This window comes from Trichosurus vulpecula, chromosome 1 (genome assembly GCF_011100635.1).
Source record: "Trichosurus vulpecula isolate mTriVul1 chromosome 1, mTriVul1.pri, whole genome shotgun sequence".
Taxonomy (NCBI): Eukaryota; Metazoa; Chordata; class Mammalia; order Diprotodontia; family Phalangeridae; genus Trichosurus; species Trichosurus vulpecula.
In genome coordinates this window covers 440,142,621-440,162,346 of record NC_050573.1, presented here as the reverse complement: position 1 = coordinate 440,162,346, position 19,726 = coordinate 440,142,621, and the positions used below count along the sequence as shown (strand labels likewise).

General features: G+C 39.0%; 1 protein-coding gene across 1 annotated transcript; it reads left to right on the top strand.

The window, feature by feature from the left end:
• The first annotated feature begins 2,485 nt into the window (after positions 1 to 2,485).
• F2RL1 (F2R like trypsin receptor 1) lies at positions 2,486 to 17,945 on the top strand. Its single transcript, XM_036760691.1, has 2 exons — positions 2,486 to 2,579; positions 16,831 to 17,945. The coding sequence occupies exons 1-2, from the start codon at positions 2,486 to 2,488 to the stop codon at positions 17,943 to 17,945; spliced, it is 1,209 nt and encodes a 402-aa protein (XP_036616586.1).
• Positions 17,946 to 19,726: the final 1,781 nt, after the last annotated feature.

Below are 19,726 nucleotides of genomic sequence, written 5' to 3'. Positions count from 1 at the left end.
AGCCAGCACCCTGAACTTCAGAGCAAATACAAACAAATTACAAGCATCAACAGACAGACCTTGTCTGATCCAAATCTCAAAGCACAGTTATTCGAGTTTAACAAAGTCCGAACATCCGGGTTTACAAGCTGGAGGGTTCTTAACTACAGCTGCTTGGAGTGTCCACATCAGCACACAGCCAAGAGTGAGAACCCTTGCTCAGCACTCTCCAGTCTGTACTTGGGTCAGTCCTGCTCTCAGCACCTGCTACTTCAGCTTCTTCTGCTTTGGCTTCTGCTGCTGCTGCTTCCACCAAGCTCTGCCAAGAGTGAGAGCCCTAAGCAAATAACTCTGTTCTCTCTTTTTATACAGTTTCAGACATCATCAAACGTCATCTGATCGACCAGAACTTAGGCTCCTAATATTGGATCCAGTCTTAGCAACACCCCTTAGGACCCTGAGGGCTTCATGCCCACACAGGCTTAGCACCTAGTAGATAGGGGTTTGGGCCTGGGGTTTAGCACCTAGTAAGAATCAGACACCCAACTTAATTGATATTACAGTCTTACACATGGAGAAATACAGTACCTCACATATTTGTAAGGTGCTTTGCAAGCCTTAAAGTATTATGGAAATGTCAGTTATTATTTTTCTTTCTAATATCTCGGTTTATTTTTTTCTTTTAAATTTATTTATTTTTAGTTTACAACATTCAGTTCCACAAGTTTTTGAGTTTCAGATTTTCTCCCTCTTCTTCTCCTCCCCCCTCAAGAAGGCATGCAATCCAATGTAGGTTCTATATACACCTTCACACTAAACATATTTTCACAATAGTCAAGTTGTAATGAAGAATTATAACCAATGGAATGAGCCACGAGAAAGAAGAAACAAAATAGAAACAAAAACAAAACAAACAAAAAAAGATCTCTGTTTAAACTTCACAAATGAGACCATTTCAATCAAGCTATTTTAATTCCTCTTATGTCTCAACTCGTCTTCTTGGCTCTTACTACTGCTGTGTACCACAGAATAATTGCCGAGGTTATATTTTGTGAAGTCCCAGTATTTCACAAGATGTGACAAAAGTTTTATAAGAAAAATTTCTAGGCTAGAGATATTTCTCACTAAAATATTACACATGGAAATGTATCAAAAACACTTACTGAATATTTTAATATTAATACATCCCATAACTCAGAGTATCTCATGGCCAGATTGTTCTGGGAAAGGCTGACATGTTTGAAGAGGGTAATTATATATTATATATATTTTATATATATATATATATATTACATATAAATATATATAATTATATATTGTGACTGCCCAAACAGGGCAAAGGGAGTGAAGAGGCAGGGGAGAAACATTTGGCCTGGGCCTCAAGCTCAAATGGGACCTTAAATTTAGCAGATAAAGATATCGACATTCATCTCCAGGAAAAGGGAATTTCAATGTCCACCCCAAGCTTAAGATCAGGTGACGCTACCCAAAAGCTAGATTTTCTTCAATAATTAGTGATTTTCTAAAGAAAGGAAGCTATAAGAGAAAACATTAAGTTAAAAATAGTCAAATTATGTTTCACTTTTTTGAGTGTCTTCTTTTAATTTTTTAAAATACAATTGTAGCTACAAGAAGTCAGTAAGTCTCAGTACCCATCACCCCAGTCAGTCAGCTTTGAGAAGGAAAGAAAAAAACAGAGGCCATATAGTTCTCAGATTATGTTTTAAATTATTTCTGATTTGATACATTTTACTTTTACATCATACTCGTGTATATGTCTAAATTTGTATATACATGCTTTTATACGTACCTTTATATATGTATTATATGTGTGTGTGTATACATATCCCTCCCCACTACCCAGTAAATCTTGTAACAAAAATTTAAAAAGAAAAATAAAAAAAGCAACGTCCCACACCTTTTCCCCACCTCCCCGATTTTCTTTTCTTCTGGAACGAGTATTTGCCTTCTTTTCTGGGGGCAGGCTTGGTTTTAGGATTTGGTTTCAGTGTTTTGTTCTTGAGGACCCTAGACTCTCAGAGAATGATCAACACCTTAAGGTCCTGGCACTGCCACGACCTCCCGGTTTCTTTCACCCCCAGACAGCGGCTTACATTCCAACCCAGTGATCTCACAGACTTCAGCCGAGAGTCTCAGCCTCTTCTCTACGCCGCCTTCACTTTCCCAAGGTTGAGGGCGTGCCCCACCCTCCCCGACAGGTGGGCGTTCCATGGGGGCGGGTCTTCGGCTTCGAACGTTCTAAGTGGGCGGGGCCGAGCCCCAACCGCTGACGTCGCCAGGTGAGCCTCAAGTTTCAGTGAAACTTATGCGCTCCTTGTTGGAGGTTGGATTTGGCCTTGGCCCGGAATTTGCACTGGATTCTGTCCTCCAGGGTCTTAGGAGTGGTGGTCAAAGAAAGAGCAGTCACCTCTTAATTTCTGCAGCTCCGGTGGTTGTAGCAGCTGCTGTCCCAGCCCGGGACTGGTTCCTGGGCTGCCCCGGAAAGATGCGCGCCTGGGGCCCGGCGTGGCTGCTGGGGTGCGCAACCCTGCTAGCCGCTGCCGTCGCCTCTTCTTCCTCGCCTGCTACCTTGTTTCCAGGTGAGATTTACGGGAGGGGCAAATCTTTCCAAGCTAGGAACAAAGGGAATCTTCTCCCTGGGCTTCCGAGGAGGAAACTGGATCCCGATGGAGTTGTTTTCGGACCTCGCGGTGCCCTGGGGTTCTGTGGGCCGAGAGGGGAGCCGGGCGAATCTGAAAAGTCTTAGGTATTCACCAAGTTCCCTATCCTCTTCTGTAGAGGTGGAGTTTATTCTCAGCTGGCATAAGGGAGAAGGGGAAGGGAATTTATATGGCACCTACTATATCACAGCCACTGTCCTAAAGCGCCTTTTTTGTAAGGCAGGTAGTCTTCCCTCGCCGTCAGATGTAGACGGTTGGAAATACCGTGGTAAGAGGATGAGGAATGCTTTTGCTGATCTCGGGAGGGCTGGGACACAGAAAGAAGATCGTACGGTTCGAATCGGAAAGGCGCCGTAGTGGTCATTTAGTGTAATACTTCCCACCCCAAATTAATAACAAAGAAACTGGGCATCTGAGAAGTTAAATTACTTGCTTAAGGCTGCACAGGTGGTAGGCGGTAGAGGTGGAGATTTGAACTCCGGTCTTTTGGTTCCAAGTCTGGTGCTTTACCTGCCACACCTAAGAGACTCGGGTGCTGCTCTTCGTTTCTCTTGAGGATCGGACTCTATCTTCCACCTAGCCCAGCAAGCATCTGGAGCTCCCTGAACCTCTGCTGGGTGGAGTGTCTGCCAGCTGTGCTGGGCTTTGGGGTTATATCATTTTGCAAACATTAAGTAATTATAACCTTTTGACAAACCCTTGTGACTTCCTTTGGCAGGTCCCATGGGGTGGGGTGCTATAGTTTGGGGACTATTGCCTGGCCCTGGAGCATTGAGACAAAAGTTGCTGCGGGAATTGGTTCCCAGGGGGGTGTCTATTGCTCTGTGATGTAAAGTTACACTCCTCAGACTCTGGGACTTAGCTCCAGGTGTACTACTCTCTCTTCTTCGAGTCTTTTGAATGCCCTAATTTTTCCATTCTAAAACCCTTTGTCCCAAACTCTCCTCAGCTCCTAAACATCCCTGACAAGGAATCTGCAATCGACCGTTAAAAGTCTTTATTATGCATCCTTGAAGATTCCTAAGCTTTGGTACCCAAACGGATGTCCTGGCATTTTTAAACTGCAGATCCTCTCTACCTCTTCAGTCACCCGAGGTTCTGAAGTTAGCCTCAGTGTTTAGGACAACTCGAAAGGCATGCAGATTTTAGATCTTTGTTCTCCTGACTGTCCTCTGGCTATCGCATAACCCAGCAATGCCCTTTTTAATGAGACACACATAAGGCGACAAATGCCATCTGTCATGATCATGTGGTAACGGACCCTCCTGCTTTCTGTGTAAGCAAAACAGAATAGGACAATACAGTACAATACGTGGGGTAGTCTTTTATTGCCAGCGTTCTTGGCGTTCTCGTCGAACCTGTGTGCATTGTCTACATGAAGAAAAACACTGACAGGCCCATTGTGGAATGAGCCTTGACTGATCTTGCAAAGATGGGGTGGGAGATACCTGGTTTGAGAGTGAGAGAATGTGATTTAAATGGGGAGCCAGTCTTTAAGAAACTACAAATAAGTATAAAAGAATACAAGAGTGACCGGGGTTTATTTTTTGTATGTTGTCTCTTAAAAAGAAATTTTATGTTATTTGATATGTCCAAGGGATCATGGAGACTCCAAGATCCTTTATTTAAGATAAAAAATTCAAAGTTACACTTTTTACCTACTATAAAATCTTTTTTTCAGAGATTCAGCTCTTTTCATCTCTATACAAAGGAGCGAGCTGGCGAGCGAGGGAGCGAGAGAAAGAGAGAGAGAGAGAGAGAGAGAGAGAGAGAGAGAGAGAGGTCAAAGTTTGTGGAATGAGATTGAAAGAACTTGTGTAAATTATTTATTTCTAGTTAGGAAAATGTTGAGTAATCGGATAATAAATGTATACGTATGTCATAGTTCTGTTTTCTCAAGATAAACAGAATGTATTCTATTCTTTGGCATAAGAGTAATAGCATTTAGCTTATCTGGTTCTAGGCCTTGGGAAGCTGTGATTTCCTAATTCGCCAATCTCTTCTAAATATGAAATAAGTCAACAATCCTATGCAGATGTTTAAGATTTAGTTTTGTACAAATGGAAAACACATAGTGGTTCAGCAAACTCCTCTTTGTAGGTGCCTTGCCCTCTGTTAGACACTGGGAATAGAAAGACACACTGATCAACTGTACCAGTAAGTCAGGGTGTTGTCAGGTAGAGGGTGGGTCAGGGAGCAGAATAAGGGCTTCATGAATAGCTCCAAGTTACTGTTTAACTAAGGCCATTTAATATTATATCCCAGCTCTTTTCCCACATAACTAGGCAGTCATTTTCCCAAAGGTGGTTAAGTGGTACTTTGGCATTTATATTAAATGAGTTTCACTGTTTCAGTTGAAAGGACCATCATCTAATATTCTACCCATCCCTTTCGCTGGCACTGGAATTCCCTGCTTTTGGACAAATGAGGATTTATAGTAGAACTAAGTGGGCAGGTAGGTGGCTAAAGCCTGGAGTCAGCAAGAGCTGAGTTAAAATATGGCCTCAGACACCAACTAGCTTCGGGATCTTGGGCAAGTCACTTAACCCTGTTTGCCTCAGTTTCCTCATCTGTAAAATGAGGTGGAGAAGGATATGGCAAACCACTCTGGTATCTCTCCCAAGGAAACCCCAAATGGGGTCACAAAGAGTCAGATGTGACTGAACAACAGTAAGGCTAGTTAGCTATGAGTGTCTGCCTTATCTACCCCTCCATCTTGTACATCCATTTTTCTGTTGCTGTCCTCCAATGCACGTTTTCCTACCTTTTCTTTGTGTTCCTCAGTTTTGATACAAGTGCTGTGTGCAACTCACTTTTTTTCCTTAAGGTGTTTTCCCAACAATACGTATAGAATCATTCCATTCAGTCAACATTTAGTCAGCTTTTACCTTGGGCAAGGCTCTATCTACGGAAGGTATTAGATAACTCCTATTTTATGATACTTTTAGATTTACAAGATACTTTCTTCAGAAAGACCCTAAGAAATTGACAGTGAAGATAATGTTATCCCCACTTTACAGATGAGGAAATTATGACTGAGAGAGGTTTAGGACTCAAGGGTAACCTAAAGATCATCTTAGAATCTTACAGAATCCAGATAACTTCAACCCACAGATAATGTGGCTTACCCAGGCTAGCTAGCTGCAGAGGTGGGGCTGATCCTCCTGTCTCTGGATGACTTGCTTCTCTACTTCCACGATGTGTATTGGAAATTCCCTACCTCACTTGTTATTAACAATGAAACTCCTTTTCCTGGCTTTAAGTCTTAGACCAAATTCCGCTTTCTGTGGGAAGCCTTTCCCGGGACACCATTCACTCTCCCTAGCTGCTTCCCCTCTGAGACTGTCTCCCATTCATTCTAGTTATCCTGCATGCCACTAATTATCTACATATTGTCTCTTCCATTAGTAAGTGAGCTCCTGGAGAGCCGAAACTGTTCTTTGCCTCTCTTTGTGACCCCCACCCCCTCCTTCATCTCATTGCCTGGCACATAGGAAGCTCTTAGTGAATAAATGCCTATTGACTGACTGATGGACATGGTCCTCTCAGGACAGATCCCTTTTTTTAGTGAATTGCTTATTTTACATCAATTATTATTTTAAAAAATAACATGCTTTTGACTGCACATGTATAACCTATATCAAATTGCTTGCCTCCTTAGTGAGGGGGAAGGGAGAGAATTTGGAACCCCAAAATTTTTGAAAAAGAATATTAAAAATTGTTCTTACATGTAAGGGAAAATATTAAATTAAAATAACATGCTTAATAACCATTTACAAAGGCAAAACTTAAACATATAAAATGAAAAGAGAGATCACACATGAAACCTGAAATATATTATATCATACAGTCTAACAAAAGAGAATCAAACAAATGAATAAACTACAACTTTTCTGTGTTCCCTTCTCACTTCATTCCTTTTCCTTTGGCTTTGTTTTGTTTTTAATATAGTTGTAGTTTACTGTTCTATTGCTGCTTACCTTGATTTGCATAATTTTCATGTTTTCCCATTTCCTTCTATTTTTCATAGTATTTTTGGAGTGCCATAGCATTTTATTACATTATTATGCTATAATTTATTTAGACATCCCCCAATTATTGGACAAATAGGTAGAATCCAAGCTTTTGATCTTACAAATAAAACAGTTATAAATGTTTGCTATCAATCTCTTAGGGTCTTTCTGAAAAAAAAAAATGTAAATCTTAAAGTACCAAATAAATGTGAGTTTTCCAAAAAAGATGACTCCTTTTTTTCTTTTTGAGAAGAGTCTTTGTATCCCTAGTGCCTGGCACAGGGGCCAGTCCTACCACCTATGTAATAGGTACTTATCGATTGACCATGCAGTGTGATAGATGGACGTGATGGATTTAAGCCTCTGACACTTATTTGTGATGTGACCATAGGCAAGCTTTTCAGAGCCTCAGTTTCCTTATCTGTAAGATGATGAGGACCATTCTTGCATTATCTACCTTATGTGATGTTTTAATGTCTTTTAAAACAATTAAACATTTTAAAATTAATTTTTAACAAACAAAATAAAACAATAAGCAAAAATCTATTTTCCCTCCCTTCCATCTCTCCCCACCCCCAACAATTGAAAAAGAAAGGAAAAACAAAAACCTCGTAACAAATATGTATGGTCAAGCAAAACAAATTCCCGTTGTTGTGAGGATCAGATGAGATGATATTTGTAAAGTGCTTAGCACAGTGCCCAGTACATAGAAGGTACTTAATAAATGATTGTTTCTCCCCTATGGTTCATGTCCAAAAAAAATCTATGTCTCATTCTGCCCTTCATCAGGTATCCTGCTTCATCATCTGTCCTCTGGAGTCACAGTTGGCCATTACATTGATCTGAATTCTTAAGTCTTTCAATATTGTTTGTTTTGCAATGTTGTCACTGTAGAAATTGTTCTCCTGTTCATACAAGTCTCCCCAGGTTCTCTAAAACAACCCCTTTTTCACTTCTTATGGTGCACTCATATATCTCAGCTATTCCCCAATTATGTGTGCCCACTTTGTATCCAGTTCCTTGATGCTACAAAAAGTGCTGCCACAAATATCTTTGTATATATGGATATTTTCCTCTTTCTTTGCTCTCTTTGGCCATAAGCTTAGTAGTGAGATTGCTGAGTCAAATCGTATGCACAGTTGAGTGACTTCTTGGGCAAAATTCCAAACTGTTTTCTAGAATGGTTGGACCGATTTCATAGTTCCACCAGCAGTGCATCAATGTGCCCACAGACCCTCCAAGGTTTTCTCCTTTTCTGTTCTTTGTCAGTCTTATGGGTCTCACAGGATCGTTATCAGGACAGTGCTTTATAAATGTTAATGTACTATATAAGTATATTGTTTTTGCTATTTTAATAATTATATTTTAACGTTTTCATTTATAGTTATCTCTTAATGTTTAATATTGAGGCAGCTGGTGGCACAGTGGATAGAACAGTATAACTGGAGTCAGGCAGACCTCACTCCACATCTGTCCTCAAATACTGACTAGCTGTGTGGCCCTGCACAAGTCACTTAACCTCTCTCTACCTAAGTTTCCTCAACTGTAAAATGGGGATAATAATATCACCTACCCCTCAGGATTGTTGTAAGGGTCAAATGACAAAATATTTGTAAAAGTACTTAGTGCAGTGTCTGGTGTAGGCACCATATAAAGTCCCTTCTCTTCTCCTTTTCAGGATTAAGGTTTAGTAGTAGAATCTTTTGGGTCTAATAGTATGGCCAGTTTTGTGAACGACATATTTGTATGTAAATAAACATGCATGCATATATATGTGTATCTGTAGACATATACATATATTTGTATGCATACACAACATGCACGTATGTGACACATATCTATAGACATATACATAAACAGATATATACTGAATTCTTTTACCTTTTTATGTTTTTTGCAAATTTAGCAGGCATCAGGAAGAACATTTAAACAACCCATAAGGAGGGTGCTCGTAGGGAGAGAAAATATTTCTTGTTATGACACGATAACAAAAAGAACATGAGAGAAACGAAGTAATTATTTTCCCCATAATTTGAGTTTCAAATCAGAGACCACTTCCAATTATAATTTTGTCGTTTTGTGAAGGGCTTCTTCACTTTTAGCAGATTATAGGAATCCAGGGAAACTCTCTACAAGTTCAAGTCAATACAAATGCTTTTGGGTTTATGATTGCATGAATACAAATACTGAATAAGCCAAACATCTCTGAATAGATACGGTAAAAAGGACTCAGGTGACCTTTAACCTTGATAAGGACAAACAAATCTCTATATCCAGGCAGATAATTTGGCCCTCCTTAAGGGCAGCGACTATTTTTTGCCTCTTTTTTTTTATTACCAGTGCTAAGCACAGTGCCCGGCGCATATTAGGCACCTAACAAAGTTTATTGGTTGATTACTGGTATCTTTTAAATGTGAGCTCTGTGTAGTATTTATATCCAGGGACTGAGAAAACATTTATAATAGGTACGTAAGTCTATACGTTAGATTGAGGCTATATAAGACATATGTTAGAATATATCCTGACAATATTCTCTTTTCAATGCTACCAGTGGATACCTCTTACTTTTGTTCTAGCTGTACTTCCTTTTGTGTTTTAAAAAAAAATAATTTCATTATGAATTACTAACAATTTCAACAAATCCAAATAAATGAACAAAATTCACATATAAAATCACAAGTTCAAAATGATTTAGTTTTCTAAAAGGATTATACTCACAAAGGCCCTTGCACACATACACTAAGAAAGTAGCATCATTTTTGCTCATCTCTCCCCATCTTAAATCCATTTCCTCTTTCTCCTTATCAGAATTTGATGCTACTATTTAAAAAAAATATAGTCATAGATTGTATGATGTTCTGATCCTACTTTCTTTGCTCCATATCACTGGATAATGTCTACCATGTAACTTTGTTGTCATTATATTTCTAAGTTTTTACAATGCAATATTCAAACGGATCTGGGATATCCCTATTATAGTCATTCCTTCTGGTGGAGCTTATTGGAACTCATCTTGGCAAACTCACTCTGTGTGACTGTCATCTGTAAATCCTTCCCTAAGTTCTACAGAAGGGGCCTGAGCAACATACTCCTCCCCCAAAGGCTGGCAACTTGATGATAATTTTTTTGGCCATGACAGTCTCTGAAGCAAAGAACAATGAAAAATTGCTTCAAACCTGTACAATGCCCTGCTACTTCTGCAGGAAGGGTGACAGAGTAGCAGAGCGAAGGAAGATAGAATAATAAAGAGGATGCTAAGAATCAATCAGTAAGTTAATAAGCGCCTACTATGTGCCAGGCACAGTGCTAGGGATACAAAGAGAAAACAAAACACCTCTCTGCCTTCCAGAAGCTTATATGCAATTGGGGGAAGCAACATATGTACATACAAGTAACTGTAAAATGTATACAGATGGGGGTGGGAGTGGATGTTGGTAGCCAGAAGGATCAGGATAGGACTTGTGTAGATGGTAGCACTTTCTGTGAGCTTTGAAGGAAGCCAGGAGTCTAAGGAGTGCATTCTAGCTTTGTGTGACAGAGAGCCTGTGAAATGAGTGAGAGGTGAGAACGCCAAGTTGGGAAAACAGCAAATAAGTAAGATTGTCTGAAATAGAGAGGGTGTGAAGAGCAGTCATGTTCAAGAAGTCTGGACTGGTAGGCTGGAGGCAGATTGTGACTAGCTATAAATGCAAAACAGGACTTTGTATTTTATGGAGATTTTTGAGGAAGAACATAACGTAGACTTTTGCTGTAGAAATATAATTTTGGCAACTATGTAGAAAATAGTCTGGAAACCTTAGGACCAGTTAGGAGGCTATTGTAATAGTCAGTGGGAGAGATGATGATCAGTTTCACTGGAGGGATTGTGGTGTAAGTGGACAGAAGGAGATGGATGCCAGAGATATTGACTCTACCTCCACAAGACTTGCCAATTGATTAGATATGAGCCGGGGTGAGGGAGAGCAAAGAGACAGGCATGACTCCCAGGTTGTGGACATGTGGGACTGAAAAGATGGTGGTGTCTACATAATAGAAATGAGTAGTAACAGCAGTGGGTATTAGAAGTATCTGTAGTGGGAACTGAGACACCAAAGACAAATTAGATATACCAAGGACAGCTGCCTCAGCACTCTGCAAAGCTACCTGCTGGAGTCCAGCAGAAGGCTACATTTCAGGAGAACTTCAGGTGGATACCACAAAGGAAAAATAGGACTTCAAGAAACCAGGAGCAGTGCGTTACCACTTTGTGCACAGGCTCTCTAAGCTTGAGCCCACTTTCCCTTTGACTCTGTATGTACTCGTGGGACACTATATCGTCCTATATTTCAGACTTTTTGGAGGATGTTTTTATACCAGTTGTTGATATTATGCCATCTCAATAAATTAGTCCTTTCTAACACTTCATTGCTGCAACTAGCTATTTGATAATTAGTGGGTGTTGGGGGCACACTTAGATAGGAGCTCCTGAGGGATAGTATTAAAAACCAACCCTGAACCTTGGTATCTACCCCAAGACCCCTAAGGAGATTGGTCACCACTCTCTGGGGAATCCAGATTGCCAGTGTGAGCATAAGCTGGGAAGTAGCTGAATCATGAAAATCAAGAGAAGTGACCTTGGAGAGAGTAGTTTCAGTTGAATGATGTCAGAATCCAGATTGCTGAGGGTTGAGAAGTGAGTGAGTAAGTGAGAGATGAGGAAGTAGAGACCAGTTGTTTAGCCTATTTATAAACATTAACCTAGCCATCCTTGTGTTAGCATACCTCAATGTACTCAACTCACCCTCAATTGTTGAATAGACTACATTGAATCTTTTGGTTTGTGATTCATTTTTATTTTTGCTATTACAAAAAAAATCATTATAGGTATTTTTGTACAGATTGAATTTTTTAAGGGAGAGAACCCCTTTTAATAAAATCCTTAGAAGATGGACTTCTAGTCCTGAGATCCCTAGATCTAAAGACAGGATCAGTCTGGTAGTTCTTGTCCTATACTGCCTAATTGCTCCCCTTCTTACGCCCCCCAAAAGAAAACTTCTTTGGATTTTGATTGTAGCCAAATTATAATCTTCTGAGATCTGGTGTTGAAGGAGCAGAAACTGGACTTTTAAAAGACACTGCTTCCCTTGCTTTGGTCAGCTCTGGTTGTCCTCCTGGTCCCATAGCTAAGGCCCTTCAAGAGGCTGACAGCACAGTTGCATTCTATGTACTCACTGTCCCTGTTCTGTGTAACTTTCTGCCTCTTCAAAGCTCCTTTGCGAGTCTCCATGGAGCTAAGGGAAACATGATTGTCACTTCCATGCATTTTCTCTGCTTAGAGACTTTGGCTAATAGCTTCATTCAATTAAAAAAAAATGTATCTCTGTTAAATGTCATCCTATTAGGATCTGTTTTCTTTTTAAAAGAAATTTTTAAAAGTGCCTTTAAAACAGGTGTTGGTAATGCTGCCATTTGTCTTTCCATCTCAGTCATTTCCAATCCCCAATTCCTATATTGAGCCATTGGGAGAAAGAAGAGAATTGATTGAAAACATCAGCTCTAGAAACTTTGTTTGACAGTGTAGGTCATTCTATCCCCCACCTTTTTGGTATGAAGGAAGTGATATGGTTCTTAGGACCTTTATTTCTTTTCCCATTACTCAAAGTTTGAATATTTTTAATATTTTCATTGACATTGTATTCATTGTGCTTAACTTCAGTTCATAGCAACCATTCCATTTCAAAATGAGTTTTTGTGAACCCAACATGTTGTTTTATTGCTTTCCCTTTCTTTTTAAAAATTGTTTTTTTTCCAATTACGTGTAAAGACAAGTTTTAACATTCATTTTTTATAAAATTTTGAGTTCCAAATTTTCTCTTTCCCTCTTTTCCCTTCCTCTTCCTTAAGTTGGTAAGCAATTTGAAATAGGTTATATGTGTGTGTGTGTGTGTGTGTGTGTGTGTGTGCACGTGTATACATACTTTTATATATATATAAATGAAATCATGTAAACCATTTCCATATTAATCATGTTGTGAAAGAAGCCTAATACTTTAAAAAAATCAAATACAGACCTTCAGTTGAACAGAGTATTTGAGAGCTGAAAACTTATAGAGCATTCAGAAAAAGCTGCAAGATATCTATTTTTTCCAATAGGACGTAGGTTTCTTGAAGGGAGGGACTGTTTCATTTTTACTCTGTATCCTCTAGGTCCTGCAGGTGCTTAAATGTTTTTGAAAATAAATTGAATTATTTCTAAATCTCAAGTACATATCAAAAAAGAGAAACTAATAGGAAAAAGGTAATTTGAATGCTGGTTAGACTGGCAACGCTATGTAATTTATATTTTGAGACAAGTTAAGTATGCTTGTGTTTTTCTATTTGGGAAATCTATCATGAACCATTTCCATAATATGGAATATATCTTTAAGGGGTTCTAGAATGCCTGTTCATTTCACTGTGATTCAACAAAGATTAATCCCCACTGGATTCTAGGGGAAATTCAAAAGCCTGTATAATGTAATTTTCTTATCAAATAAGGGTCGTGTGACTTTCCTCATAGAACTCACTGTCTCATAGGCAGATGTGAGAAGTATGTATACAAAGTATGCATAAAAAAGGTGTTTTGTGACAAGGCAGTCTTTATTTTTTTTTAAGTTCATTGAGACTTTTTATTTGTCCATTATTGGAATTTCCAGTTACACTCCCTCCACCTTTGTAATACAGAAAACAATTAAACAAAACCATCTGACACTGACCATTGTGAACTACTGTACAAGAGAGAGAGGTGATGCATTTTCTCATCTCCTCTCTAGGGTCAAAATTGCTCAATATAATCACACAGGGTTAGGTGTCATTTAATCATTTTCTTCATTTACATTATTTTAATGTTTATTGTTTTCATGGTTCTGTTTGCTTCACTCTACATACAGGTTATCCTATGTCTCTCTGAATCCCTCATATTTGCCATTTTTTCCAGAACAATTATATTCCATGACATTTCTATGCCACAGTTTGTCAGCCATTCCCTAATTGATGGGCACCCACCTTGTATCCAGTTCTTTGCTTGGGTCATCTTTTTGACAGATTGGCAGATTTTCAGTTGTATGTTATCTGCCACACTCCCAGGAGCTCTTAATCTGTGTCTAAAAGACAGACCACCTCTCTGAATCTAAGTCCCAGGCAGGTAGAGGTCCAGAGGCTGGGTGCCAGACTATCTCTGGTTTTTCTATTACCTACACTGAAACTCTATTCTGTTGACATAAATGACTGATAATTAAATCAGCAGATAATTCTTGAGACATTCATGTGCTAAAACTTTGCCAAGTACTTGTGAAGGTCACAAAAGAAGTGTAACCCAGACTTTGCTCTATCTGCACTTACAGTCTTAGTGCAGTATGTCCATGCTACTTAAAGGGTAGAAAAGCTCTGAGCTGAACAAGGAGTCTTGGGTTCTACTGTTACCTCTATCTGTGTGAAGAATTGGAAGAATTCATAGAAATATAGGCGTATTATACGAATTGGTACAGAGCAGTATAAGCAGAACCAAGAAAGTAATAAACCCGATGAAAGAAGACCTGGGCAAATTCTTATACCTCTCCAATACCTTATACCTCATATCATTCTCAACGAAATGCCTTCATTTCCTCAGATATAAAATTAGGGAGTGGCCTAGCTTGATCATTTCTAAGGTCCCCTCCACCTCTAACGCTGCAGAATCCTGAAAGATTCTTGCCTTTTGTTAGCACAGCCTTAGGACTCTTTCGGCCCAGAAGATAAGGGGGTTGTTGTCGTTACTTTGTGTCTTCATTACACTTCATGCATTGATAATTTTAAACATGACGCCTTAAAAAAAGGTAAAACACAATAGTTGGGGAGCTAAAAGGCAAAAACAGCACTATCTTTAAGCAAGAAAGGACTGAGGGTAGCCTGGGTAGGCATAATGGATGGAACAATGCAGGCATTGTGGATTTCCACATCAGTCTTTTTGATTGATCTATAAACCTTTTTACTTTAAAACCTGTACATTTCAACTGAGGCTACTTTCTCCTCCTCCTTATTTCCTGCTGCCTCCTCTTGTCTTCTTTGTTTCTTCTTCCCACCCCACCCCCACCCCAATCTCCAGCCATGAAGAATGTGTGTCAGTGACCAAGGGCAGAGCAGATTGTTAGGGGGTTTAAATATTTTGTTGGTTTGTAGAATTGTTTGTCCTGGGGAACAGGGATTCTTTACCATTTTTTTTATCATTAACCCCTTCGGCTGCCTGGGGAAACCTATGAATATCTTCTCAGACTAATGTTTTCAAATGCATAAAATAAAATACATAGGATCAAAATGAAATCAATCATATTGAATTACAATTGCCAAAGTATATTTTTTAAAACCAGGCTCATGGACCACAGGTTATGAGAAACTGCTCTAGGACTTGTGGTGACTTTCTTGTACTTTTTAATTAAAATGACATCTCCATTGTATGCTGAAATTTTCTCTTCTTTTTCCCATCATGAATGGTTAAGTATACTTGATTTTAAGAAGAGAAAAATGTCTTTCCTTTGTCTCCTTCCAGTTTCAGAAATGAAAAACATGCATTGGTGTTGGGGTGGGTGAGTAGGGGAGGGGGGAAGACTTTAAAGTTTGTCAGAAAATAGGCTATTTGTAGGTTATCCACTATAAAGTAGGTATGCCTAATTATTTTTTAGCCTTTAGTTTTCTGGCAATGGGATATAGAAATCTATCTTGCCCTACAAGGAAGTAAGGGGAAAGGGTATGGGGCGGGGCGGTGATAGAAGAGAGGACAGACTGGGGAAAGGGGCAATGCCACCTTGGGGTGGGAGGGAGGGTAGAGATAGGGAGAAAATTTGTTGAATGTTGAAAACTAAAAATAAATTTAAAGAACTTGGTAACTTTAAAAAATTAATTAATTAAAAAATTCTCAGCTCTTGAACAGGCAAACTCCTTTTTCGATGGTCTTGGGTAAAATAAAATTTAAAAAAAGCCTCGTAGAGAGGATTCTGGGAAGTAGTTATGGAAAAAAGCATTGGATTTAGAGTCCAGCAACCTGCATCCAAATTCTAGCTTTGTGTTTTCCTATCTGGAAGACCTTGGGTAAATCATGTCAATTCTCTGGGCTTCAAATACTTCATCTATAAAACGAGTTCAGAATAGGTGATCTTTGAAGTCATTTCCATTTCTCAATCTATGTACCTTCCTCCTGTGTCCTCCTTTAAAGACATCAGAACAGTGGAAAGACAATTATAGAAGTTTAGAGAGTAAGAATTAGAAGATACCTTGGAGAAATCTAAGCAAAACCCTTAATTTTGCAGATGGGGTCCTTGCCTAGGTGTTGAGAGGCAACATAGTAGAAAAGAATGAGCATCCTACTCTTGAGTCAAAAGACTTTGGTTCATATCCTTATTCTGACACCAGCCACGTGATCAGGGGCAAATCTCTTAACTTTGCTGAGCCTTAGTTTTCTCACCTACAAAATGGGGCCAAAGAACTTGTCCCACCCCTCTAACAATGTGGTTTTGAGAAAAGCAGTTTGTAATCTCCATAGTGCTGTATGAAGTGAGTTGTTATTACTATTTGTCCTTGGGTAGGAATGGACTTCTCCAGGATTCCAAGATGCTGTTCCATTTGTTGGGACTTCTGTAAAGGCATAATTTGACTGGAGGGATCATCAGATCCTGAGCTTAGCCTTGGATTGACAATTCTGGGTAGATCACTGTGAAATTAGATATTTAAAAATTAGTGTTATATTCTTCAGTGCTAAATAATCTGATTTTTAAAAAGAAGAAATAGCTCAAACCAGTCCATATTAATTGACCCAGCATTTGAACGTTAAAAGTTACTAGGTAGGAACATGTCAGTCCATCAATAAGCATTTATTAAGTGTCTTCTGTGTGCCAGGCATTGTGCTAAGTTCTGAAGAGATAAAGAAAATAATAGAATAATGAGAACACTGGGCATTGGTGAGTAGGAAAGGGATGAGTGCATCAACATAATGGCATGAAATTTTATGAAATTTATGAAATTCTCAAAAGTCAGCATTGCATTTTTGTTTACCTTAACATTTTTACCGTGTGGTTTCAAGTGCTTCTAGTTGAACCCAGCAGCTGAAACTTCTAAGTTAATGTTTTTGTCTTAAACTGACCCCTATGTATCTTCTCTTTTTTGTTCAGGAGGCAACAAAACCAAAGGGAGAAGTCTTATTGGTCATAAGATCCCCTCAACAAATACCTCATCCAGTGGGAATGGAGAAGTTTCGACAGAGTCAGGATTCTCTGTGGATCCGGTTTCTGCTAAGATTCTCACTGGAGGGCTGACTACTGTCTTCCTTCCAATTGTCTATATAATTGTATTTATTGTTGGCTTGCCAAGCAATGGCATGGCTCTGTGGGTCTTTGTTTTCCGAACACAAAAGAAACACCCTGCTGTGATTTACATGGCCAACTTAGCCTTGGCAGATCTCTTATCTGTAATCTGGTTTCCCTTGAAGATTGCCTATCATTTGAATGGCAACAACTGGATTTATGGGGAAACTCTGTGCAAGGTGTTGATTGGCTTTTTCTATGGCAACATGTACTGTTCCATTCTCTTCATGACTTGCCTCAGTGTGCAGAGGTACTGGGTTATCGTGAATCCCATTGTGCGGTCTAAGAAGTTGTCTAACATTGCCGTAGCGGTTTCCATTGGAATATGGCTGCTGATTCTGTTGGTGACCATTCCTCTGTATGTTGTGAGGCAAACTGTCTATATTCCAGACCTTAACATCACAACGTGCCATGATGTTTTGCCTGAAGATGTGCTGGCTGGAGATATGTTCAATTACTTCCTCTCTCTGGCCATTGGCGTCTTCCTGTTCCCAGCTTGTCTCACGGCCTCTGTCTACATCCTAATGATCCGGACACTCCGTTCTTCTGCTATGGATGATTCTGGAAAGAAGAGGAGGAGAGCCATCAAACTCATCATCACTGTATTGGCCACGTACCTGATCTGTTTCATGCCCAGTAACACGTTGCTCGTGGTGCATTATTTCCTGATAAGAAACAGAAGCCAAAGCCATGTCTATGCTTTGTACATAGTAGCTCTCTGTCTCTCTACTCTTAACAGTTGTATTGATCCCTTTGTCTATTACTTTATTTCTCAAGATTTTAGGGATCATGCCAAGAACACTCTTCTTTGTCGAAGTGTTCGGACTGTGAATAGAATGCAAGTGTCCCTCACTTCCAAGAAATTTTCTCGGAAATCCAGCTCCTACTCATCTAGTTCAACCAGTGTTAAGGCCTCTTACTGATAAACTTTTCATATCATCAGATAGAAATATCATTGTAGGACTTAGAGCTTACTATACATTTGAGAAGTGTCTTCGCATCACATTCTATGATCAATGGGGACCATACTGCAGCTCAGATGGAGCCTCATGCCCAGTGTTTCTAAGCATTCCCATGTAAAGCAAGTACTTTTGATCCAAATGGACAGTTGATGGTATGGTAGAAACATCTGGAGTCAGAGGACGCTGGTTGAAATCTGAGTCCTGTCCCTAAATAGGTGTGATTTTAGGAAAGTCATTTAGCCTCTCTTGGGCTTTAGTTTCTTCATTTATAAAATGAGACAATCTATTGTTTACCTTCATATGGTTCCTTTGCTCAGCCTTTGGGTGTATCTAAACTAACAACAATCATCGATTCTGAGGGAGAGAAAAGAAGACTAAAAACTATGTACATGTAGCTGGCATCACAATTTAGACATCATGGTAACTGATCAGTTACCTAAAGGTACGTTTCTTTGCTCCCAAGTGTTGATTATGGAATTTTAGAGCTGGAAGCTACTTGTCAATTGGCTTCTCTAAAATGTTACCTTAGAATGTTAGAGCTAGGAGAAACCTTAGGGATCACCTAATCTGGCCCCTTCATTTCATAGATGTAAAAATGAGGCCCCAGCAAAGGGAACTGATTTCATGAGGTCACCAACCAGTCAAAGGCAGAGTTAAGGCTACTGCTCAGATTTCCTGGTTCCTCAACCAGGGTGTCTTTTAGATGATGACATGAGGACCTGGTTTAAAAATCCTGCCTCCATCACTTTCTCCCTGTGGAACCCCAGGCAAGTGATTTCATTTCTCTAGACCTTAAGTTTCTCACTTTAAGTCAAATGGCAGGGTTGTACTATATATTCTACTTCTGAATCTATACTCTGTGACCAGGAGATAGATGTTGAACAAATGACTTGCTGAAACCACATGACACACTTTGAAGTTTAATCTGTAGTATTGACATTTTCTCAATCAGTTTCTGAAGTCTGGATAATCAACAAAACAATGAATCAAGCCCTAATTTGTAATGTTTGCCTATCTAAAGATGTAAATGCTCACACTGAAAATTTGATCATTAGCTCTTATAAGCTGATACAAATTGGCTCAAGCACATCCCTGTTTATAATTTCCATGTATCTCTTTTTATTGGTCTTTGATTTTTATCATTATTGCTTGTAAAGAAAAACACAATAATGATTTTAACCTGTAAATAGCAGTAAAATGTAAGTTTTTATTTAACTTTAAGGCATATTTCAGCTATATGGACCAAGATCTTTTTTTTGTAAATAAGAACCACATTTGCTACTTAGTTTTTTATTCATGTTGCAATATTTATTATCAAATTTTTCATTACTGCCAAAATTAAATTATAACAGCCTGATGAAGTTCTTCTTAGAAAAGGAGATTGAACGACAGTAAGCATTTATTAAGCACCTCCTATGTTGCCGGTACTGAATGACTAAAAGAAATTGGGTCTTATTGGGAAGGACCTTCCGTTCTGCTGGGCGAGGGGCCACATTGTACAGTTATGTTTCACTATTTGGGATATGTTATTAGCTTGTATATATTTGTATAGTTCCTTCTATTATGTATGTGCCCAGAAACTGACTTTTTATAGGATCATTCCATTTGATGACTATTTGTCATAATTGTACATTTTATACTATGATCTCTTGTAAATAAAACTTGTTTTATATAAGCTTTTTGAGTTGAATTTGGGGATGGGAGAGAATAAATGAGTCCCTGATATTGCTTTTCCTTTGCTA